Source organism: Mustela nivalis (genome assembly GCF_964662115.1).
Source record: "Mustela nivalis genome assembly, chromosome: 9".
NCBI lineage: Eukaryota > Metazoa > Chordata > Mammalia > Carnivora > Mustelidae > Mustela > Mustela nivalis.
The window spans coordinates 103,226,403-103,251,666 of NC_139028.1; the positions used below are offsets into that span (position 1 = coordinate 103,226,403).

At 40.9% G+C, this 25,264-nt stretch overlaps 2 protein-coding genes across 11 annotated transcripts in view; both read right to left on the reverse strand.

Annotated features, from left to right (window-relative positions):
* AGBL2 (AGBL carboxypeptidase 2) overlaps positions 1-14,709 on the reverse strand; it is a 43,105-nt gene extending 28,396 nt beyond the window's left edge. For 5 of the 9 annotated variants that reach the window (XR_014316115.1, XR_014316116.1, XM_082747595.1 and 2 more), the window contains exons 1-7: positions 14,141-14,709; positions 13,802-13,934; positions 13,471-13,534; positions 12,084-12,218; positions 8,134-8,187; positions 6,640-6,822; positions 1,994-2,101 (exon numbers count right to left, since the gene is read on the reverse strand). Coding sequence is in view for 7 of the 9 variants with exons in the window: in XM_082747595.1 (XP_082603721.1) it covers positions 1,994-2,101; positions 6,640-6,822; positions 8,134-8,187; positions 12,084-12,218; positions 13,471-13,534; positions 13,802-13,837 (580 nt within the window). In the remaining 2 variants the exon portion in view is untranslated. Of the gene's footprint in view, positions 1-1,993; positions 2,102-6,639; positions 6,823-8,133; positions 8,188-12,083; positions 12,219-13,470; positions 13,535-13,801; positions 13,935-14,140 lie in introns of those variants that run through there. The other 4 variants (XM_082747600.1, XM_082747598.1, XM_082747599.1 and 1 more) reach the window with 4 other exon arrangements.
* A 1,449-nt stretch (positions 14,710-16,158) lies between these two features.
* FNBP4 (formin binding protein 4) overlaps positions 16,159-25,264 on the reverse strand; it is a 41,514-nt gene continuing 32,408 nt past the window's right edge. For both annotated transcript variants that reach the window (XR_014316113.1, XM_082747553.1), the window contains 2 exons: positions 19,919-20,076; positions 16,159-17,232 (listed from right to left, as the gene is read on the reverse strand). Coding sequence is in view for 1 of the 2 variants with exons in the window: in XM_082747553.1 (XP_082603679.1) it covers positions 17,142-17,232; positions 19,919-20,076 (249 nt within the window). In the remaining variant the exon portion in view is untranslated. The remainder of the gene's footprint in view (positions 17,233-19,918; positions 20,077-25,264) is intronic.

Here is a 25,264-nt window from a genome sequence, read left to right on the forward strand (position 1 = left end):
AGTTTTGTCAATTTTGTGGATGTTTCCAAAGGACTAACTTTTGGTTTGATTTTCCAGATTATTTTCCTGTTTTCCATTTTCACTGATTCCCATCCTTATCTTTTTTATATTCTTCCCTCTGGTTGCTTTGGACTTAGTTTGTGCTTATTTTTCTAATTTATTAATGTGAAAGCTTAGGTAATTGATTTGAGATCTTTCTTCCTTTCAAATATAGGCATTTAAAGCCATACGTTTACCTTGCAGTGCTTAGCTGCATCCTTTAAAATTTTGATATGTCATTTTATTTTCACTCAATTTAAAACATTTTTAAATTCCCCTTATGATTTCTTTATCCCATGGGTTACTTAGAAATGTGCTGTTCAATTTCCAAATATTTGTCCATTTCCCAGATTTCATTCTGTTGATTTTTTAAAAATATTTTATTTATTTATTTTTAAGATTTTATTTACTTGACAGACAGAGATCACAAGGACGCAGAGAGGCAGGCAGAGAGAGAGGAGGAAGTAGGCTCCCTGCCAAGCAGAGAGCCTGATGCAGGGCTCAATCCCAGCACCCTGAGATCATGACCCGAGCAAAGACAGAGGCTTTAACCCACTGAGCCACCCAGGTGCCCCCTGTTGTTGATTTTTAAAAATTTTTAATTTTAAGTAGGTTCCAAGTCCAGCATGGAACACAACATGGGGCTCAAACCCATGATCCTGAGATCAAGACCCGAGCTGAGACCAAGAGTAGGACGCTCAACTGACTGAGCCACCAAGGTGCCCACTGTTGTTGATTTCTAATTCAATTTTATTGTGGTCAGAGAATATATTTTGTATGATTTCAATTTTTTAAAGTATATTAAGACTTGCTTTACCACTTAGCATATAATGTATCCTGGGGAATGTACCATGTGTCTTTGAAAAGAATGTATATTTTGCTATTGCTGTTCTACAATTTTTTTAAAAAGATGTGGATTCTACTTGTAAGAAGCCTACAAATTAATGGAAATTAATTAACCACATAGGAAATGATAGTCATATGCACATACGACAAAGTAATTACTAAAGTACACACAGAGATGGAGAAGAGCAAATTCCCCGAATATCCAATATCTGAATTTTAGGAAGGGGAATGACACAGAAGAAGCTCTAAAATGGGCTTAGAACTCTTTTTTTTTTTTTTTAAGATTTTATTTATTTATTTATTTGACACAGAGAGAGAGAGATCACAAGTAGGCACAGAGGCAGGCAGAGAGAGAGGGGGAAGCAGGCTCCCTGCTGAGCAGAGAGCCCGAAGCAGGGCTCGATCCCAAGACCCTGAGATCATGACCTGAGCCGAAGGCAGAGGTTTAACCCACTAAGCCACCCAGGTGTCCCTCTTTTTTTTTTTTTTTTTTAAGATTTTATTTATTTAGGGTGCCTGGGTGGCTCAGTGGGTTAAGCCACTGCCTTCGGCTCAGGTCATGATCTCAGAGTCCTGGGATCGAGTCCCGCATCGGGCTCTCTGCTCAGCAGGGAGCCTGCTTCCTCCTCTCTCTCTCTCTGCCTGCCTCTCTGCCTACTTGTGATCTCTCTCTGTCAAATAAATAAATAAAATCTTAAAAAAAAAATATTTTATTTATTTGACAGAGAAACACACAGTGAGAGAGGGAACGCAGGCAGAGGGAGTGAGAGAGGGAGAAGCAGGCTTCCAGCTGAGCAGGGAGCCTGATTCAGGGCTGGATCCCAGTACTCTGGGATCATGACCTGAGCCAAAGGCAGATGCTTAACAACTGAGCCACCCAGGTTCCCTGGGCTTAGAACTCTTAAGACATAATACCATCATTTTAAAAAAACAACTGAAATTTTAAAGCTGACTGGCTATGAATATCAGGGTTCCTATTTAGGTTGGTCTGGAAAGACAATTTATCACTAAACTATAGGTTTTTAAAAAATCACTGTTATTACAGAAAACATGTTTATTATAATTCTGTCATGATTAATCACTGACTGTTCAGTGTAAATAACAATACCTGAATCTAATTGATAGACAACTGTGCCTTTTTCTTCTCCTACAATTTCTGGTAATTTTTCATTTCCTGTAGGTTGATAGAAATATTCTGGTTGAGGTGGAACCCACTCTGAAAGAAAACATTAAAAAGCAAAACATAAGAAATAATATAAAAGGTTCTTTATCCAAAAGTAATATACAATTATAATAATTATTATTCAAGCGACTAGTTTGGTTGAATCAAACCAAATCCCACACTAAGTTTCCAATTTGTTTGTAAATTTATGTTTTGCTTCTTTCCATATGGACTATGAGGTGATTTTTAACAAAAAGCATATACAACAGAAGTATAAACTTTAAATAGAAGAGTTAAAAATAAGCCAGAAATGTCGATATAGTTGACCTATAACAACTCTCTAAAATTTGGCCCTGAGCTACTTTTTATTTATTTTTATTTTTTTATTTTTTTAAGATTGTATTTTTAAGTAATCCCTATACCCATTGTGGGCCTTGAACTCACAATCCCAAGATCAAGAGATCAAGAGTTGTATGCTCCACTGATGGAGCCAGCCAGATGTGCTGAGCTTCTTTTTAAAGTCAGGAAAATAAGTTTAGTTATGTACTTCTTTATTACTATAGAGGAACAAGTATATCAATTATTTCAGGGGAAACAAAATTTTTTCATTAACACTCAATTCTAAAAATTTCTTATATGGGACTTGGGCAACTTCTCAGTATTATTTTAAGTACAGTAGTCATTAATGAACACCAAGGGCACACAAAAACACAATTGAAATTGAATAATACATTAGAGGGATTATATACCTGATCAAATGGTATTTATTCCAGGGATCCAAAGATGGTTCAACTTCTGCAAATTAGTTAATGTGATATACCACAGTCAAAAAATGAAGGGTAAAAATCATATAATCATTTTGATAGATGCAAAAAAAATTGGCAAAATTCAACATCCATTTATGATAAAAACTCAACAGAGTGAGTATAGAGGGAACCTCAACATAGTAAAGGCCATATATGAAAAGTCCACAGCTAAAAGCATACTCAGATATAAAAAGCTGTGGGATGCCTGGGTGGCTCAGTCAGTGAAGACCTGCCTTCAGCTCAGGTCATGTTCCCAAGGTCCTGGGGTCGAGCCCTGCCTCTCTCTCCCTCTCCGACAAATAAATAAAACCTTAATAACAAAATGTAAAAGCTGAAAGTCTATCTTCTAAGATCGGGAACAAGGCAAAGATGCCAACTCTAGCCACTTCTATTCAACATAGAATTTTAAGGCCTTGTTAGAGCAATTAGGCAAGAAAAAGAAATAAAAGGCATCCAAATTGGAAAGGAATGAGTAAAACTGTCAAACTGTTACTATTTGCAGATTACACGACATGCAAAAAACACTAAAGACTTTTTTTTTTAAGATTTTATTTATTTGAAATATATAGAGAGATCACAAGTAGATAGAGAGGCAGGTAGAGAGAGAGAGGAGGGAAGCAGGCTCCCTGCTGAGCAGAAAGCCCGATGTGGGGCTTGATCCCAGGACTCTGAGATCATGACCTGAGCCAAAGGCAGAGGCTTAACCCACTGAGCCACCCAGGCGCCCCGTTAAACTTGATCGAAAAATCATTAAAATAAATAAATTCAGTAAAGTTGCAAGATACAAAATCAATACACAAACATATGTTGCATGTTTATACACTAGTAATGGACTATCAGAAAGATAGTTAACATAAGATAAAGAAACAATCTCATTACAATTTTATCAAAAGAATAAAATTCCCAGGAATAAATTTAACGAAGGAGGTGAAAAAGTTGTATATTGAAAACTGTAAGACGTTAATGAAAGCAATTAAAGAAAACACAAATAAGCGAAAAGATATTTATGGATTGGAAGAATTAATATTTTTTAAATGTCCAGTGGCATTTTCATAGAAATAGAACAAATAATCCTAAAATTTCTATGGAACCATAATGACTCTGAATAGCAAAAAAAAATCTTGAGAGAAGAACAAAGCCGGAGACTTCAAGCTCCCTGATTTTTTTTTTTCATTTTTAAAAAAAAGGATTTTATTTATTTATTTGTCAAGAGAAGAAAACACAAGTGGGGGGAGTGGCAGGCAGAGAAGCAGGCTCCTTGCTGAGAGGGGAGCCTGACTCGGGGCTCATCCTAGGACTCTGGGATTGTGACCTAAGCCAAAGGCAGACATTTAAGCAATGGAACCATCCAGGCACCCCTGATTTTTTTTTTCACCATGGGGCTTGAACTCAGACCCTGAGATTAAATAAAAAACTATATGGAAAAAAAAATCTATAAAAAAATTACACACACACACACACAAAATAACAAGTGTTATTTACACTTACCAATAACAAGTGTTAGCAAGGATATGGAGAAAAGGGAACCCTTGTGTTGGTGGAAATTAGGTTAGTGCTGCCACTATGGAAAAATAGTATGGATGTAAAAAGCTGTGGGATACCTGGGTGGCATCAAAAACTGAACTACCATATGACCCAGCAATTCTATTTGTGGGTATTGATCTGAAGAAAATAGAAATATTAACTCAAAAAGGTAAGTGTACCCCCACTGCAGCATCCTTTACAATAGCAAAGATATGGAAATAACATAAGTGTTCATCAATGAATGAATGGATAAGGAAATTGTGGTATAAATATACAATGGAATATTATTCATCTATAAAAAAGAATGAAATCTTGTCATTTCTAACAATAAGGACAGACCTTGAGGACATTATGGTAAGTGAAGTAAGACAGAGAAAGGCAAATATTGTATGATTTCTCTTACACACTGGATTCAAAAAACAAACAACAAAACAAAACAAACAAACAAACAAAAAGCTCATTGGTGGTTGCCAGAGGTGGATAGGAGAAATGGGTGAATTGTTTTTGTCTGACTGGAAAAAAAAAAAAAAAAAAAAAGAACAAATAATAAAGGCATAGCTCAGTAATAAAACAATACTAAATTCTTATCTTTAAGGTGATAGGGAGTGATGAAGCTGTCAATTTGGTTGAAACCTTAGGGTGCTTGTTATTAAATTTCCTTGAAATTAAAAAAATAAGTGTATTTTTAAATGATCTTTCTAAAAGATCTAGTGCTAGGGTGTCTGGCTGGCTCCATCAGTAGAGAATGCAACTCTTGATCTTGGGGTGGTGAGTTCAAGTCCCATGTTGAACACAGAGCTTACTTAAAAAAAAAAAAAATCTTGTGCTTTAGTGGATTACTCCTGCAATAATGTGATTATTAAATTCCAGTTTCCCACTTTTTCCCCTCTCTTGGAACTGAGTCTAAAATCCTCACAGGAATTTTCTTTGCCTATTTTATATAGGAATAGCAAAATCCCACTGTTCGTCCAGATCAACTTGGACTTTAATTCAAAAATTGTCCAGGGTAGGGACAAATGCTCTTAGGACTTCTCAGTTATCGTACCAACTCAAAATGCCATCCCTCCCCCAGATTTTCAAACACCTAAAGAGCAGTTCTGTGCCCAGTTAAGATGTTGAGCACATCCCTCTATTTTGAGCGTTAGCTCTGGTCTTTCATGCTCGGTGCTCCCTGGTTGCCCAGACATGCCAGGCTCTTCTTCCATGTCCTCTAACTGGAATATTTTCTCTCAGTTGGATCACTTGTAACTTACCAGATCTCAACTTACATGTCAACTCCTCAGAAACCCTCCCTAATCTTCCAGGCTCAGGTTAAGTGTTCCTAGAGGGACCAAACTCTAGGCAATGCCCTGGGTATATCTTCAGCATCCCTACCAGTACGTGAACTCTGGGTGTCTCCATCTTGTTCATCATCATTCTGTAACACGAGTGCTGCACTTAAAACCATACAGCAGAGGCTTAATAAATATATACTGAATGAATAAGCGTAAGAGGGAAGTGTGAAAGTAAGAAACATCCAGTTGTTTATATAGCAGTCTAAAACAGAGACACAGTGCTTGATAGGCACAAGTGTTCTAGCCATTAGAAAAGTCTCCACTTTTCAATGGAACCCTTAGAAGTGTCTCATATAATGAATGCTTAAGATTGTACCTGCACCACCAATAGCTCAGAGATATAACCAGCAATCTCACAAAAATAGTCTCCACCATTCCATTAAAAAAAACTTCCAACAAACTCGAAATACAATTAAAAACAATAGCCACTATGTTCTAGTACAAATAGTATTCATCAATTATATCAAGGCTGGTAAAAATACAACTCATAAAACTCAACCAGCCATATTAGTACTGAGACAGGAATACTAGAAAACAGATTTAAGTATTGATGTATTTTGGCCTCTAGAAAGATATCTTCCCATTCCAATAACCTCAGAAGCATCTGAGTTTACACAGTAGTGTAACTTTTTACTTTGATCAGTATGTATCAGTTTCCCAGGACTTAATCATTTCAGGACTGTGCCACAGACTGGGTGGCACAGCCGGATAAGCATCTGCCTTCAGCTTGGGTCATGATCGTGGGGTTCTGGGATGGAGGCCCACAGCAGGCTCTCTGCTCAGCAGGGAGCCTGCTTCTCCCTCTCCCTTTGCCTACCTCTCCCCTGCTGGTGTTCTCTCTCTCTGTCAAGTAAATAAATAAAATCTTTGCTTTAAAAAAAACAATGTCTGTCAGAACAGCAGTACCATGACACATAAGTCACATTACCGATATGACAAAGGCTTTCCTTGATGACCTCACATTCTATTGGCCACCTTGGAGCCTGCAGTGGCCCACTGCTGGAGAAGAAGGCAAAGAGATCTCGTGGTTCTCGAAGACATGGCTTTACTTCTCCAAACTCATCATGAAGAAGCTGTCTGCTCTTAAGTGGTGAACCAAGCATGAGGGAATCTGCAAGGGGAAAGGGAATGAGTGAGTGGCTTTCTTTTCCTCTCTGAGGACTTGGCTGCTCAACCGTGATGACTAACTTGAAGCACTGCATTAGAATATGAGCACAGGGGCACAATCCTAGACATGTGTCTCCTTTAAAGAGAAGATTCAGTCTAGGATTACAGCATCGAAATTACAAAAAGTTACATTAACATTCTGTGTAGTCTATTAAATATTTAAATGTAAAGCTCAAAGAAAATTTTTTGTATTTTTTTTTCCTTAAGATTTTATTTAGGGGAGCCTGGGTGGCTCAGTGGGTTAAAGCCTCTGCCTTCAGCTCAGGTCATGATCCCAGGGTCCTAAAATCAAGCCCCATATCGGGCTCTCAGCTCAGTGGGGAGCCTGCTTCCTTTCCTCTCTCTCTGCCTGCCTCTCGGCCTACTTGTGATCTCTGTCTGTCAAATGAATAAATAAAATCTTTTAAAAAAATAGATTTTATTTATTTATTTGACAGAGAGAGAGAGCACAATCAGGGAGAGGGACAGAAGGAGAGGGAGAAGCAGGCTCCCCGATGAGCAGGGAGCTCCACATGGGGCTTGATCCCAGCTAACCCTGGGATCATGACCTGAGCTAATGGCAGATGCCCAACGACTTAGACCCCCAGGTGCCCCGAAAATTTTTGTCTTTTTTTTTTTTTAAGATTTTATTTATTATAAATAGAGATCACAAGTAGGCAGAGAGGCAGGAAGAGAGGGGAAGCAGGCTCCCTGCTGAGTAGAGAGCCCAAGGAGGGGCTTGATCCCAGGACTCTGAGATCATAACCTGAGCCAAAGGCAGAGGCTTAACCCACTGAGCCATCCAGGAGCCCCAATTTTTGTCTTTTAAATCAAATAATATTATATTATTTTTGCTTAGAGAGAGGCAAAAGAGGAAACTTTTATTTCACCCCTTAGCATTTTAGAGAAAAATACCTGAGGCTTATTAACTACAGTGAAACAATCTACAAATTAACTTTCAAGATCAAAAACCAGTGGTTGGGAGGACAGGGAGACTAACGAAGAAGGGCCAACGGGAGGGGAGGGGGGTGAGCAGGGCAGGAGAAAAAGATGAGCTCTTGGGAAACAGACTGAGAAAAAAGGGAGGAAAAGAGGCTTCCAGGGCAGGGAACAAGAAGGCAAATGAGAGGAAGAAGGAAAAGAAAGGAAGGGCGAGAGGGAGGAAAGGAAGAAGGTCCCGGGGTGTGGGAGTGCCAGATCTGGCGGGGAGAGCAGTGAGTGAAGACAACTCCCAGAAAGCAGTTTGAGTTTTCAGGTCTGGAAGGACAAGGAATACCTCTGCTCACAGCCTCTATCTGTCTGTGCACGGTGGAAGGTAGACAAGTGGGCCCTAGAAAAAGGAAGGAAGAGGCACGGTTTGTCCTAAGGATCTGTGACTTCTTTGTCAGCTCTTTTTCTCTAACCCTTTCACTGCCTCCCCTCCACCAACCCTGAGTTAGGGCCCCATTTATCGTTTTCTTTCTTTTTTTTTTTTATTTTTAAGATTTTGTTTATTGGGGCGCCTGGGTGGCTCAGTGGGTTAAAGCCTCTGACTTCGGCTCAGGTCATGATCCCAGGGTCCTGGGATCAAGCCCCACATCGGGCTCTCTGCTCCACGGGGAGCCTGCTTCCTCCTCTCTCTGCCTACTTGTGATTTCTGTCTGTCAAATAAATAAATAAAATCTTAAAAAAAAAAGATTTTGTTTATTTATTTGAGAGAGAGAGAGAGAGCATGCAAACACAAGGGCATGATGGGGCGGGGGGTGGCTGGGAAAGGGAGAAGCAGACTCCCTGTTAAGCAAGGAGGCTGATATGAGTTTCGATCCTGGGACCCTGGGATCATGACCCGAGCCAAACGCAGATGTTTAACTGAATGAGCCACCCAGGTGCCCTCATTCCTTCTTAAAAAAAAAAAAAAAAAAATTGATTGATTAATTGATTGATTGATTTTAGAGAGCCTGAGGTGGTGGGGAGGAGCAGAGGGAGAGGGACAATAAGACGCCATGCTGCGGGCAGAGCCCAAGGCAGGGCTTGATCTCATGACCCTGAGATTAAGACCTGAGCTGAAACCAAGAGTTGGAGGCTTAACCAACTGAGCCACGATACCTGTCTTTTCTTTAAAAAAATTTTTTTTTAAATTTCAGGGCTCTATTTTTTCTCTCTCTTAATCTTTTCCCTAGTTTAATGGGGGGAGGGAACAACAAACATTTGAAAAGATGGTAAACTCGCTCCAATTCCCTCATAAAGAACTGGAAACCAGTATGACAAGGAGATACTAGTTTACTACCTAACAGACAGGAAAATCATTTGTGTGTTTTCACATTCATCCCGACACAGGTGTAAGTAAACAGGTACTCTCAGAACTTGCTGGCAAGAAGGCAAACTGGTGGGGTGCTGGGGTGTCTCAGACTCTTGATTTTGGCTCAGGTCGATCTCAGGGCTGTGGGATCAGGCTCCATGACCAGCAGGGAGTCTGCATGAGATTCTCTCTCCCCGACTACCCACCGTGCTCCTGTTCTCTTTCTCCCCCCATCTCTAAATTAAATAAATAAATCTTAAAAAAAAAAAAAAAAAAAAAAAAAAAGCTTTGCTGGGGCACCTGGGTGGCTCAGTCAGTTGAGCATTGGACTCCTGACTTCGGATCAGATCATGATCTCAGGGTCCTGGGATTGAGCCCCACCTCAAGCCCTCTCCTGGGCATGCAGTCTGCTTAAGATTTTCTGTCTCCCTCTGCCCTTCTCCCTGCTCACATTCTCTCCCTAAAATAAATAAAATCTTTTAAAAAAACACTTTGCGTGGCACCTGGATGTCTCAGTTGGTTGAGCAACTGCCTTCGGTTGGGGTAATGATCCCACGGTCCTGGGATCAAGCCCTGTGTCCAGCTCACTGTTCAGCCAAGAGTCTGCTTCTCCCTGTCCCACGGACCCTCCTCACCCAGCTCGTGCTCTCTCTCTCTCTCTCTCAAATAAATAAATAGATAAAATCTTTTTTTAAAAATGCTTTGCTTCAAATATGATAAAAAAAAAAATCTTCTGGGGTGCCTGGGAGGCTCAGTAGTTAAGCATCTGCCTTCAGCTCAGGTCATGGCCCCAGGGTCCTGGGATGGAGCCCTACATCGGGCTTCTGCTTGGCGAGAGCCTGCTTCTCTCTCTCCTACTCTCCCTGCTTGTGTTCCCTTTCTCACTGTGTTTCTATCAAATAAATAAATAAAATCTTAAAAAAAAAAAACTTCATGCCAATGAGCAAAACATGAATAAAAGAAGCCCTATCAGCTACTACACACTAAAACTCATTCACATTTTGTTACCTCTACCAGCGGATTATGAATTTCATGGTGTTTATGATATTGAGGCTTGCAAATATTTATTATTATCTTGAGTGTCAGTAAATGTGGCAGGAGGAAACGGAAGAGAGGCAATCAGCTGGCTCATAAGCCATCCCACCCAGATGAGTTTCCTTTGCTCAACCCCTGCCTTTCTACTCCCTGCCAGGAGCTGTGGGACGCAGAATGGAAGAGCCTTGAGGGCACTGGGCTGTGGGCAAACATCTGAAAATGGAATTACTGCATCAAGGGTTATGCAGAAAATTCTAATAAGGAAATTTCCCAAATATTGCCAAATTGTCTTCCTAAAGTAGTCGACCCATCCACAGCCCTAAGCAGTGTAGGAGAGTGCTCCCCCATACCCTGACCTCTATGTATAGGTGTAATTGGAAAATTATTTTTGCCCAAATCCCATTAATTAAAAAAATGGCACCTTGACATTTCGGTTTGTATCTTTAATTAGAGGTGAAATCGAGCATCTTTTCATAAGCTTATTGACTGCGTGTGTGTGTGTGTGGTTTTTAACATTCTTTTCTTTAAAGATTTTTATTTACTTAACAGAGACATACCAAGAAAGCACAAGTACGCAGAGCAGCAGGCAGAGAGGGAGAGGGAGGAACTCCCTGCTGAGCAGGAAGCCTGACGTGGGGCTCCATCCCAGGACCCTAGTATCATGACCTGAGCCGAAGGCAGACGCTTAATGTCTGAGCCACCCTGGCACCTCAATTGTGTGTGTTTTTAAAAATATTTATTTATTCATTTTAGAAAGAGAGAGCTCTCACTCATGCACGCTTGCATGCAGAAGGGGCAGAGGGAACGAATCCCAAGCAGAGCCCCAAAAAGCACAGAGGCTGTCGCAGGGCTCAATCCCATGACCCATGAAATCATGACCTGAGCAGGAACCAAGAGTCAGACACGCAACCAAATGAGCCACCCAGGTACCCCGGCTGTGTTTGTTTTTACGAAAAACTTGCTCATGTCTTTTGTCCACCTTTGTATTTGGCCACCTTTTATATATTGACTTATTAGAGCTACTATATTAAAGAAAATAATCCTTTGACATATCTGTCACAACCATTTTTTAAAGTTTGTTATTTTGCTTTATTAACGGTACTTTATGGCTTTTGGGTTTTGTGTCATTCAAAGGTTTTTTTTTTTTTTTTTTTTTTAAGATTTTATTTATTTATTTGGCAGACAGAGATCACAAGCAGGCAGTGAGGCAGGCAGAGAGAGAGAGAGGAGGAAGCAGGCTCCCCGCTGAGCAGAGAGCCCGATGCCAGGCTCGATCCCAGGATGCTGGGATCATGACCTAAGCCGAAGGCAGAGGCTTAACCCACTGAGCCACCCAGGCGCCCCTTGGTCTTTAAATACATACATATATAAATATATTATATATATATATATATATATTTTAAATTATTTTTAAGCTAGCTGAAATTGGTTTCCACCACTCTTACACAAAGTGCCTTAACAAATATACCTGCCACAATTGTGTAAAAATCAGTAATCTGTTATGTATAGTATTTTAATTTAAACCTATAATCCAGGAATGCCCCAGTGGCTCAGTCGGTTAAGTGGCTGCCTTTGGCTCAGATCATGTTCCTAGATCCTGGGATCTAGTCCCGCATGGGGCTCCTTGCTCAGTGGGGAGCCTGTTTCTTCCTCTGCCTCTGCCTGCCACTCTGCCTGCCTGTGCTCTCTCTCTCTCACTCTAACAAATAAATAACATCTTTAAAAAATAAAATAAAATGAAATAAACCTGTAATCCAAAGTGGATCTAGGTATAACATTTTTGAGTGATGTCAGAACTGGCCAAGGCTATTCCTCTGGCTTTACCCATGTTAGGCCATGTTCTCCCGAATACCCCAAGAAGTGGCTCAAGGCAGTGAGGTTTCTGGGGCTCATACACACTGATCATTACTCACATAGTAGCTTCTCCTTTTGCAGCGGGTCTGGTATCACATCCTCTCTTTCCCCAAAAGAGCCACTCACCAGGTAGCGAGGATTATTCTTCCAAACATGCTGGTGCGTAGCTGAGTTTGGTAAACTGCCTCTCTGAGCTACAAATACACAATGTAATTAAAAGTGCTGGAAGGCCGCTTCATCACCTGTAACATCTAGGCCAATACCCAAACCACTACTACTACCAAAAGTGCCACTACTTGTTACTACCCATCACCACCACAGGTCTGTACAAAGAATACATCCCATTTTCTACAGAGCTTTCATAGTCTAATTTCCGTGAGTTAAGCACATATTCTCCATTTTACAGCGAGGAGAGACTTGAGAAGCAGCATGGTGGGGTGGAAAGAACAAGGTGCCCAAAGCTGCTTTGTCTTGAGGGCTCTGCTGAATCTGGCAAACTGGAAATTCAGTTTTCAACAAATTAGGAATCACTTTAAAAATGAAAGAGTAAGGGATGCCTGGGTGGCTCAGTTGGTTAAGCAGCTGCCTTCGGCTCAGGTCATGATCCCAGCATCCTGGGATCGAGTCCCACATCGGGCTCCTTGCTCTGCAGGGAGCCTGCTTCTCCCTCTGCCTCTGCCTTCCACTCTGTCTGCCTGTGCTTGCTCTCACTCTCTCTCTCTCTCTGACAAATAAATAAATAAAATCTTTAAAAAAAAATGAAACAGTAAGAAAATTTAATAAGGTTGATAGAAAGAAAATCAATACTGAAACTTAATTTTATTTCTAAATACCAGGAACAAAGTTAGAAAATAAAAATATAAAGAGATACCATTTATGGTGACATTAATATGACGTTCCACGAAAAAATTACAAATCTTTATTGGGAGATATTAAGCAAGATCTTTGTAAATGTAGAACTAAGGTATATTCATAGGTTACAGAACACCCCCCAGAATGAAAATAAAAAAGAGATTGCAGAACCCAGTATTGGAAAACTCTCATTTCTTGTGAAATCTGATCTGTGGATTCAATGCAATTCCAATTTTTTAAACATCACAAGCTAATTCTGAAATTACATGTTAAAGGCAAGAATGGCAAAGATACTTCCGAAGAACAGATGGAGGACATGTCTTTCCAGATTATCAAGACTATTTAATGCCATGTGGTGTAATTAAGAAAGGGTGGTGGTATTGGTACAAGGATCCACAAGGAGTGCCTTGTATACACAGGCACTCAGGAGAGGTGACAAAGCAGATCAATAATGAAGTACTTTTCACTTCCCTTCATCTTTCCCTGGTGCTAGAAGAGCCATCGTTAATTTATCCGAGTGTAACTCTCCAGTTAACCTAACCATTTACTCCATGAAGGCAGGAAAGGTGATGGTAGGTAAGAATGTGATATTACCTTTAAAATAGCCATAGTATTGAAGATGATGGTACATAAAGTCCTCATAGGGATCAGGAAGAGTCTGTGAAAGGAAAAGCCCAATCAAGCAGGAAAGTCCATTCAAATAATACTGAACTCTTAACAAAAGGCACACAAAAATCTTTGCAAAGGACAACAGTTCTTGAGTTGGCGAGGACTTCTGTAAACAAACCAACTGAAAGACATTCATGCAAATTATTCTATCTTGGGGATCAAGATCTCCTGCGAGAAAAAGGTGCCACCAGAATATACCTTCTGCTCTAGGAGTATTGGATTTCTGTGGAGTTCCTGGAGAGGGGGGTGTACCGACCTCCTGCTTTAGCTCTGTTTCCAATGCTGGGAACATGTTCCTTCTGCACGGTATGCTGAAGACAAGTCAGTGACACCGGCATCCAGCCACAACCCCTGCCCAGTTTCCAGAAGGGCAGCGGATTACACAGAAGCTAAAAAACCAGAACAGGACAACTGAGAGGAAAAAAACAAAAACAAAAACAAACAAACAAAAACAACCCACTGCCGATTTCCCCCCACCCTCCTCCACCTGCGCGGCTCTGACGCGACTTTAAGAAACCCTGTCTCCGCCAGTCCAGCCTCGTCAACGTCCAAGCACTGGGCTCCTGGTTCCTACTCTTGAGGGCCCGAGGCATACCTGAGGAATGAGGGAGGGGGGCTTGTCTTCCAGTCTGCGCCTCCTGAGGCGCCGGGCCCCTTGATGCTCCCATGCTTCCCTCTCGGAGGAGGGAGATACCCCCGAACAAGACGCGACAGGAACGTGAAAGAAACGGGGATGGAGGGATCCGACCGAGTTACCTCAGAGTAGATAAAAAAAGAAAGGTCACGGGCCCGGAGAGCGGGCCCTGAAAATGGAATTCAGGGGTTCCTGATGCCGGGAAAAGTGGTGAGGGGTATAGTTTTCCTGAAGAGTCGGAGAGGACGTGTAGAGATTTCCTAGGAGGGCGGAAGGAAGGGTGCGACCGCCTCCGCTCCCGGGCCCGTCTGGGGCAGCAGGGGTGTGCGCGACGCCTGCGGCGACAGAGAAGCCTAAGCGAGGCGGGAGGCCACCGCACAGCAGGGACGGCTGCCGAGCCTCGAAGCGCTCAGAGAACACGCTCCCGGCGCTCGCCCGCCACAGCTTTCTGCTGGGGTCCCGGTAGCCTAGCAACCGAGTCGGAAGCGGGAGGGCAGGACAGCGGGACTCTTCCGGGGAGCGAGGCCCCGCCCCCGGCGCCTGCGTGTGATCTTGGGAAATGTTCACCAGTGCGGCCAGACCCGTTTTTCGGACGCACTGCTCCTTTCGGGTCATGTTGCAGCCCCGCTTCTGGGGCATCGAAATTGGATTGGTGAATACAAGGACAGCTAGTGGTCCATGAAAATATTCCGAACTTCCTTAAGCATGTTTCTTGGCTTGGGCTCAGGTCGCAAGATCAAGCCCTGCCTTGGCTCAGGCTCCCGGAGTGTGCATAGGATTCTCTCTCCCTCTGCTCTTCCCGTTCGTGCTCTCTAAATATTGGGACTCTTGGGTGGTTCAGTTGTTAGGCGTCTGCCTTTGGCTCAGGTCCTGGGATTGAGTCCCAAACAGGGTTTATTGCTCAGCGGGAGCCTGCTTCTCCCTCTGCCTGCCACTCCCCTTGCTTGTGCTGATAAAATCTTTAAAAAAGCAAAAAATAAATCTTAAAAAAAAAAAAAATCCCAAACTTCTTTGCTATTCCTTAGCCTTAGGTTAACTGTCAGGTGTTGCTCAAAGGGAGCAGTTTCTCCTCTCCTTTGAAGTTGTAATCTCGCCACCCCATAGATAGTTTTGAAAAACACATTTTGACCATCAAATTGTCAGACTTCAAAGTGCTCCATTCTGTTAAGATAGTAACAAATGGGGGCACCTGGGTGCTCAGTCATGATCCCAGGGTCCTGAGATCAAGCACCACATTGGGCTCCCTGCTCAGCCCGGAGCCAGGTTCTTCCTCTCCCACTGCCTCTCCCCTACTCAAGTTCTTTCCTTCACTCTGCTCTCAAAAAAAAGAAGATAGTGACAAAGGTACTGGTGCTCTGCAGCAATTCCTACAAGTCTAGAAAACTGCTAGATAGTTAAAGCAAAAGCTTTAATTGCTAGTTGGTAGCCTTTATTTCTACAAATTTGCTCTACGCAAATTACAAGTTTGTATACAAAATGTCACCCCAACACCTGCATAATGGTAAAAAGAAATCCAACACACCAGTATACATGACATGGAGTAGGTAAAACTTCCCACTTACATGCATATAAATAGATTGGAATAAAATTCAAACTATTAATTGTTGTCTTTGGTTAGCTTTATATGAACATAACCAAAGTAGAGATTACCTTTATAATCAGGGAAAAAGTCCATCTTCAAAACCACGTAAAATCATTTCCAGGATTTTAGGTCAAACATTAGCTAATATTAGAGTACAAGCTCCAAAATACAAGTCTTAGCACCTTCTAGTGCCAAAACCCTGTTTTCTCACCCTGTTCCCACCACTCTCACTCCCACTGACTCAAGATCCTGTGGCTCTTCTTTTTCCCGAGAGCTTCAGTGTTCACACATGCCTTCTGCTGTATTTAGAAGGAAAAAAAATTAAGACTGGACTTAAAACAAGTCTTGATTACATAATCACGAAATAACAGCCTTGGAAGAGCAAAAGGATAACCAATCAGAAGTATAAAAAAAGCTTTATTAGAGCATATATACAAATTTACAAGGCCAGAAACTGGAGAAATACAAACAGCTTTAAAACACAATTTGCCGTTTCTTCAGTTTAAAGTGACTTTTACCTGATTGTGATACAATAGAAAGTACAGAACAGTAAACTGCTTTTTAAATACTGGAATTTTATGGAGAGTACATTCACATAAAAGGGAGGTGAATTTTGGAATAAGGTGAGACAATGGAGACACATTAATACATACAGTGGCTCTTGTTACATTTACTGCCACACATATGAGAGGGAAATCCTCAAAATTAAAAAGATACGAACACCTGCTGCTGCCTGTATTGAAATTTGAATAATGCCACTGATGTATGTGAAATGACTGAGCTACCAGTTCTAGAATTTTTGAAAAAGAGATCTCTAGAGTGTGGCGGTCTGTCAACACAAGAGAAACACCTCGATATACCTCAGCACTTCAGGAGTGGCAGGCTAGAAGAGGTCAGAGATTCGGATAATCCCAGTTAAGCAAAACAGAATACAGAGCTGCCTTCTTAATTGCACTTGTTCTGGATAGAAGTTAATGAGAGAGAGCCGCACTAGGAACTAAATGAGACTCTATGAGACAGAAGATCCTTCACTTTTTGTCAGCGAGTGCTCTGCTGAGGTATCATACTCCTGAATCACGTGTTCCAGATCAATGAGGTTAATGTACCTGTTACAATGAGCTTGCCAGAGTGAGAATAAAGGCAGCCATGTCAAAGCGTTCGGTCAACGTCACCCTTCAGCAAAACAGAAACATTACATTTCGTAAATGTGAAAACTCTGCACGTGTATGCTTTTGCCCAGGAAATTCATATGCTCTCCCTCTTAACATTTATAGTTTATTGACAATAGTAAAACCGATGAAGACTCTGAACTGAACACGAAGAAAAAGATCAGTAATAAAAAAAAAACAAAAAACAAAAAACCCCACTCCCCCCACAAAACTATGTGTTTGGAGCCATTTTCCTCCTCTTCAGTCTTGCTCGCCAATCCTCAGGAAGCGCTTCAAAATTAGCATTCCTCTCTGCCATGCCACTGTGAAAACAACACACAGATTACTTCACTGGCAAGAAAAAGTAGGAAACTGTTCACAAAAACTACTACGTGACACTGAAACTCTGATCTTTGTTTATGAATGTGCTTCAAGTTTCTCAACTAGGTACTAATATACTCTTCATCAAATTTCTGAATTCTGATGCATCAAAGACATACACACTCTCTATAGTTTCATGAACACGTAAGTATGTATTTACTTTTATCTATCTCCTGTAACCATTAAAGCCACACTGAGGGAAGACAATTCTTGTGAAAGTTTATCTTGGCCCCGAAGAGGTTCAACTCTTTAGGAAAGACGTATCTTAACTCATCGTCGGAAACCTTTGGATTTTGAGGTTCTCTTTTTAAAAAAATTTATTTATTTGACAGACAGAGAGATCACAAGCAGGCAGAGAGGCAGGCGGGGGCTGGGGGGTGAGCAGGCTTACTGCTGAGCAGAGAGCCTGATGTAGGGCTTGATTCCAGGACCCTGAGATCATGTCCTGAGCCGAAGGCAAAGGCTTAACTCACTGAGCCACCCAGGTGCCCCTGAAGTTTTCTTTTGAACAGTTTTATTTTTAAGCAGTGATACCTCATGGCTTATTCAAGTATTTTCAAAACAGCCTGAGCTCAGATTCTATTCTTACAATAACCAGAATGGATGCATTGAGATCCTTTTATAAATCTAAAATAATAGAATCTCTGCAATTCCCTACCTATCTCGAAAGTTTGCTATGTCATCATTATAGGAATTAATCATTACTCAGTTTCCAGCAATACTAAAAAAAGACAAAAAATTAATAAGAAAACCAAATAATGGAATCATCTACAAGAATGAGGCAAAAGTGCAATGAACTGTCACTTAGTGCACCCTTAGTTTTCTTATTGTGTTGCCCCAAAGAGTATACAACCATTCAAGGAAGTAAAGTCTGGAGGCAACATCTTAACGGTCTCCTCCCTCTCCAATATTACTATTTTTTTTAAAAAAAGATTTTATTTATTTATTTGAGAGAGAAATCACAAGTAGGCAGACAGGCAGGCAGAGAGAAAGAGGGAAGCAGACTCCCTACCAAGTAGAGGGCCCAATGTGGGGCTGAGATCATGACCTGAGCTGAAGGTAGAGAGAGATGCAACCCACTGAGCTACCCAGGCACCCATATTATTACTATTTTTTAAGTAAGCTCTATGCCCAACATGAGGCTTGAACTCACAATCCCAAGATCTAGCAAACGAGCCAGCCAGGGGCCCCTACCCCACAATTATTAGACCAACTAGAAGATAAATGCAAACAAACAGACAGTGGCATTGGACATTCTAATTATGATGGTAAAACTTTTCGAGTAAGAAAAATTTCAGACTATGGATATTAAGAGGACCATATCCTAGAAGAATTTTCTCAAATTTGAGATTGATGATTGAACAGTGTATTTCTAAGAACAAAAAGGAAATACAATATTCTCACTAAAAAGGAACAACAACAAATTAAATAAATAAATAAAAAGGAACAGTATCAGGGGGTCTGGGTGGCTCAGTCATTCAAGTAGCTGCCTTTAACCCACGTCATGATCCCCAGGTCCAGGGACTGAGCCCCGCATCGGGCTCCTTGCTCAGCAGGAGACTGCTTTTCCCTCTCCCTGCCACTCCCCTTGCTTGCTCTCTAATAAATAAATAAAATCTTAAAAAAGAGAGAGAGAGAGAGAGAGAGAGAAAGGAACAACCAGAACTATCTCATTTCCCTAAAATTACATATAACAAGAATCTTCCAGATTTTATTATGCTGTATGCTATGATTTATTTCATAGGGTTCCTAAGGAGACAAGTGCTAAAAGGAGGTATGTAATAATTGGATAAATGGACACTTTAGAAATAATATTCCTTACAATGACCATTTCAATTGGTAGTTATGCATCTAAAAATAAAAAATGTTTTGAGTTATGAAACAAAAGATGGTGATCCTCTTCCAAATGTTTTCATTGATGTTGCAAGTGGGAGAACCAGAAGTAATAAGCTAGAACCTAACTGAGACAGATGTGAAATAGGTAGTAAGACTACTTCTGAGTATATTCCAGGTTATGTATGACAACTGAATGATTAGTTGCATTCAAAGAATGTTGCTCAGTTTCTTTACTCTATCTAACCTCAGAACCAGAAAAATAAAGAAAAATACCTGGGTCAGCTATGTTTCAATTCTTACCAAATCTCTAATGAAGTTTTCTCCCCTTCCCTTTTTAAGTCTTTTTTTAAAGTAGGCTCTGTGACCCAACATGGGGCTTGAACTCAAAATCCCAACCCCCAGATCAAGAGTCCCATTCTCCACCGCTGAGCCAGCCCCCCGTCCTTTTAACTTCTGTAAATTATTGTAGAATAATTTTTTAAAAAGTTATAAAAGCGTCTATTGGGTCTACCTGGTAAAAGGGGATCTGTTTTTCCTGGTATGCTCAGAGTTAAAGATGCTCCTTTGCTTAAGAAGAACAATCAGTAGCATAAAGTGTTAAAACCTTGGTATTTCTAACTTTGAAAAAGGGTAAATCATAATTTTTACAGGGAAATAAACATTACTGTGAATTATGAACCTTTAGGTAAGTTTGGGGGGGGGGGGGGGAAGTTAAGGACTGTGATTCAAAGAATATTACGACTGCTCTAAAACCATCACCACAACCCACTCTCATCTGTGGTTTCTTTTTACCTGACCAGCTGCTGCTGTTTCCACTCTTCGATTCGCTTCTGTGCAGTTGATTCCCGGTCCTCTTCACTAGAACTAGAGTTCTCCTCTTCATCTAACTCACGTTGGATACTCTGCCACTTCTTTACCAGAGAGGGCATTTTGGTTTTACTCTTCTTTGCCTAAGGTTAAAGGTCAAAAAGAAAATAATATATAAAATATGGAAATGAGACCCATGTAAGATCAAGATCTCTTCTTAGATCCAAGGAATAAAGGGACTTTAAAATCAAAAGAACAGGGCGCCTGGGTGGCTCAGTGGGTTAAGCCGCTGCCTTCGGCTCGGGTCATGATCTCAGGGTCCTGGGATCGAGTCCCGCGTCAGGCTCTCTGCTCAGCAGGGAGCCTGCTTCCTCCTCTCTCTCTCTGCCTGCCTCTCTTCCTAACTGTGATCTCTCTTTGTCAAATAAATAAATAAAATCTTTTAAAAATAAATAAATAAATAAATAAATAAAATAAAATAAAATAAAATCAAAAGGACAGAAACAAAATAAATCCATTTAAGTTCTTGTCAAAAATCTCTACTAACTATAAACTTAATTACTGCTTGGCTGAAAATCTAAAAACTATAAAAAAAAATCTAAAAACTTTAAGTATGTTTTTATTAAATCAGGTCAGAAAACAAAATTTCCTTTAGCCTCATTATTTTATGGAATTCAAAACTGTTGCCTTTTATCTCAACTCAGAATTACAGTGTTTCCTTTGGCAAATTTTAAACAGATGCCCTGTTTACATCAAGTGAAAAACAGCTGAGAAATAAATGGCCTGGAAAGAGCAACATAGTCAATGGCCACAAATACTAAAAAAGCAAGGAGATACATCAAAATATTAATAACATCAGTTCTAAGAGGAGTTCTTATTTTTCTTCTTTTGGCTCATCTTCATTTTCTAAATCATCTAAAATAAATATGTACTTTCATAGTAAAAAAAAAAAAAAATCCTGGTGATACTTACAAAACTGTACCTGCAGATGTCCAACATGGTTTACTCTATTATCACCTTCAGGCCTCTGATCAATGGCACTCTAGCAAAGAGGCCTTCCCTGACCACCCTATAGGAGACAACACCACCTCCCAAAGACCACTTTTTGTCCCCTTACACTGCTTATTTTCTCACTGCATTTTAAGCACCAAATATGCACATACTTGTTTATTTGTCTCCCCGTTCCCTCTCTTCTCCAGCCCTCCAGGAGGGAATCTCCACAAAAAGAGGATTTGTTTGTTTGACTCTCTACTGAATCCCAAGCTTCTAAGGAGAATGTCTGACAAATCATATGCATTAAAAATATTTTATCCCTGTATTTTGAAGAGCAGCAGAGCTGTGTCTGAAGACCTGACCAGGTCCCACACCATAAGCACGACCAGCAGGCAGACAGGTGGTAGGTGTGAATACCTGCTGCTGTGCTCACTCTGGACTGGATGTGGGGGCCCAAACTGTTTTTCCAGTCTGCACTTGTGAGACATTTCTTGTCTTCAAAAATCTGAGAAAATAAGTTTCATATTTTTAGTCTTTCTTCTGTTATGTAGCTCCCTGGTAACTCAATACCCTATTTGGACTGTAACTTAGAGTTCTTAACTTTCTGGGGGAAATGAGTGCCCATCTGTTGTGCAGACACCTTTAGTTCCCACACACGTTCCCATGTTCCAGTCTGTCCTTTCACCTGTGATACAGGCTCTCACACTGTATACACCACATCCCCTTCCTGCAAGCTCCAGAACAGCCCACTCTGGCTTAGCAGGGAACCAACTGAGTCAAAAGTAACATGAACTAATAATGGTCACATGAACACAGAGGGCTCAATGAGGTATCATCTTTCACTGAACATTGGCAACCATGATTAAAGAACAAAGCTCTTGGGGCGCCTGGATGGCTCAGTGGGCTAAAGCCTCTGCCTTCAGCTCAGGTCATGATCCAGGGGTCCTGGATCGAGCCCCGCATCAGAGTCTCTGCTCAACGGGGAGCTTGCTTCCCTCCCCCAACTCTGCCGGCTTCTCTGCCTACTTGAGATCTCTGTCAAATAAATAAATAAAATCTTAAAAAAAAACACAAAAAGCAACATAGCTCTGGGTAGAGTTACTCTTGTTTCATTTTGACTTCTATTGGGCTTTGTGAAAAAAATTTTTTAACCTGTGATTCCTATCAGTCATGGGAAAATTAGTTATGTTTTAGAAGTTTATTGCCAATCACAATCAAAACCATGGATATAGAGTTACATTGGCTGTTTAAGCACATTTTCACAGGGGAACACTGAAGTCAGATGAAGAAAAACTGAATGGTTAGGACTTATTTTCTAGTAAGCTGTACACAAAACTCTTTAGCAAAAAGACTGAAAACTGGGGCGCCTGGGTGGTTCAGTTGGTTAAAGCTCTGTCTTCGGCTCAGGTTGTGATCTCAGGGTCCTGGGATGGACTCCCTGCTCAGCTGGGAGTCTGCTTCTCCCTCTGCCTCTGCCCCTCCCCACCACTTGCGCTCTCTCTCAAATAAAATCTTAAGGAAAAAAAAGATTGAAAACACGTATTTCAAATATTCCCAAACATGAGGCACTGAGTATTTTATATATATATATTTTAAAGTAGACTCCATGCCCAGCAGGGAGCCCATCTGGCGCTTGAACTCATAACCCTGAGATCAAGACCAGGGTTGAGATCAAAAGCTGTATTCTTAACCACTGAGCCACCCAGCCGCCCCTTTTTTTTTTTTTTTTTTTTTTTAAGATTTACTTATTTTAGAGAGAGACAGCACACACATGCAACACATAAAGGAGAGGGGCAGAGGAAGAAGAGAGAGAATTCCAGGCAGACGCTGCGCTAAGCACGAAGCCACACGTGGAGCTCAAGTTCAGGACACTGAGATCATTACCTGCGCTGAAACAGAGAGTCAGACACAAGTGACTGGGCCACTCAGGTGCCTCCATTTTATATTCTTTTAAAATGGCCTATACACAACAAAGAGGCCATCATTTGTTTCAATATTAAGTATATAAAAATTATACATTACCAAGTTAGAATTCTGGATTTTTCAAGACCACAGAAGCATGACTGGCTAAAAAATTACTGCAGTAAAAGAGGCAGAAGCAATTATGTCTGGTGGGTCAGAAAAAGGGTGTCAAGGAAGGCTTCCGAAGATAAATGATTCCCGAGAACTGGTTGTTCTAACATTTCATTGTGTAAAGAGCAAACAGTATTGGGACTGGTGGACAAAGTAAAGGCAGGGAAGTGGTAAACAGTATTTTGACTCAGGAGAGCTGTGTATACTTTGGTGTAGAGCTTGACATTGGTCTACTTTACACATTGTCTTGTTATTATTGACTGCTCTAATATTCACTTCATGTCCAGGTAATTTCTATCTGAAAAAATGGTACCAAGTTGGACAAATGGTTTAATCTGGAAAAATTATCTATTTTGTGTGAATGTAGAACCCATTCAAGCAGATTCTTTGAACCACTGTAAGGCAAATGAATTTGCCCTGTTAATCCTCAAAGCAAAAGATTAAAGTTGAGGTAGAAGAGAAAGTGCTAACACAAAGGACAAAAGCTGATGAGAAAGTTGGTTTTTGTTTTTTGGTTTTTGTTTTTGCAGGGCACCTGGGTGGCTCAGTTGTTAAGCGTCCACCTTTGGCTCAGGTCATGATCCCAGGGTCCTGGGATCAGCCCTGTGTAGGCTCCCCACTCAGCAGAAGGCCGGCTTCTCCCTCTTCCACTCCCCCTGCTTATAGTCCCACTCTCTCACGGTCTCTCTGTCAAATGAATAAAATCTTTGGGGAGGGGGGGAGAAAGAAAGAAAGAAAGTTTTTTTGGGTAATCAGGACATTCAAAGTTGCCGTGTGACATGACATCAGAATGATGTCTCCAAACCCTGTTTCCTCACAGAAACATTACTGTAAACAAAAACTGACTAAAATGGCTTTATAGGAACTCTGGAAATGAACTAAAGATCTACAGCAACCAAGAGAACACTCAATCAGAAGCCACACTTTGGGTGCCTGGCTGGCTCAGTAGGTAGAGCATATGACTTCTAATCTCAGAGCTTTAAGTCTGAGCCCCATACTGGGTGCAGAGATTATGTACAGACAAAATCTTGGTGAAAAAACAAGTAGTTTAGTAGTAGTAGTAGCCCCACTCAAAACAATAGGAAATTCTGTGGCTTGTCTGCTTGCCTATGTGAACCACCCTCTCCCACATGGTTGGGGTGAAATAGCCAATTCTCAGTTCCCTCGGGAAGGAAAAGAATGGAATGTTTTATCCTGGCTGTGGCTGCCTGAAGGACTGGTTTCTGTTAACTGCCTAACTGAGAGCTCAGGTAGGAATAGCAGTATGTTTTGCTGGATTTCAGGCTGGAAGCCATGAAAGGCAGTGGCAGGTATTCTGGCATGCGAAAACCATGTGGAAACTGCAGTCATGTGGACACCTGGAAGCAAGAGATTAGGGGCAGAAGAATACTATACAGACAGCATGTAAGGCTCCTAAAAGCAGGTGTAAGACTCTCCGGAAAATTAAAATTAAAATTAAATGTATACAGGGGAATGAGAAAAAAAGGAAAGCATAAATCCAGGGAATACAAATGCCCAGAAAAGGCCCAAAAGATCTTGAGCCTTCGTACAGGGCTCATTAATGAAGTTCTTTCCACAAATATAGCAAGGCTACAAAGACTGGGAGACAGAGTTGTTTTCTCAAATGCCTAATTTTCAACACAGGGAAAAAAAATCACAAAACTGGGAAACTAGGAAACACACCCATTCAAAGGAAAAGAAAATTTCTAGAAACCAACCATAAACACATGCTGAAGACATACTAGACAAAGACGTCAAAACAGTTGTCTTAAAAGTGCTCAGGGGTGCCTGGGTGACTCAGTTGTTAAGTGTCTGCCTTCAGCTCAGGTCATTGATCCCAGGGTTCTGGGACTGAGCCCCATATTGGAATCCCCACTCAGGAAGAAGCCTGCTTCTCCCTCTCCCACTCCACCTGCTTGTGTTCCCTTTCTGGTTGTGTTTCTCTCTGTCAAACAAATAAATAAATAATCTTAAAGAAAAAAAAGAAAAGAGAGTATAAAATTAAGAAAAAGAAAAGTTTTAAATGTGCCCCAAAAGCTAAAGGAAAACACCAGCAAAGAACTAAAGGAAATTAGGAAAGTTATACATAAACAAGATGAGATTATCAACAAAGAGATAGATATTAAAAAAAAAAATCCACAGCAGATAAAAATTCTGAAGTTGAAAAATGTGAACTAAAAAATTCATTAGCTCAATAGCAGACTCTGATAGGCAGAAGAAAGGATCAGTAAAATTCATGGTAGGTCATTTTATTTTTTTAATTTT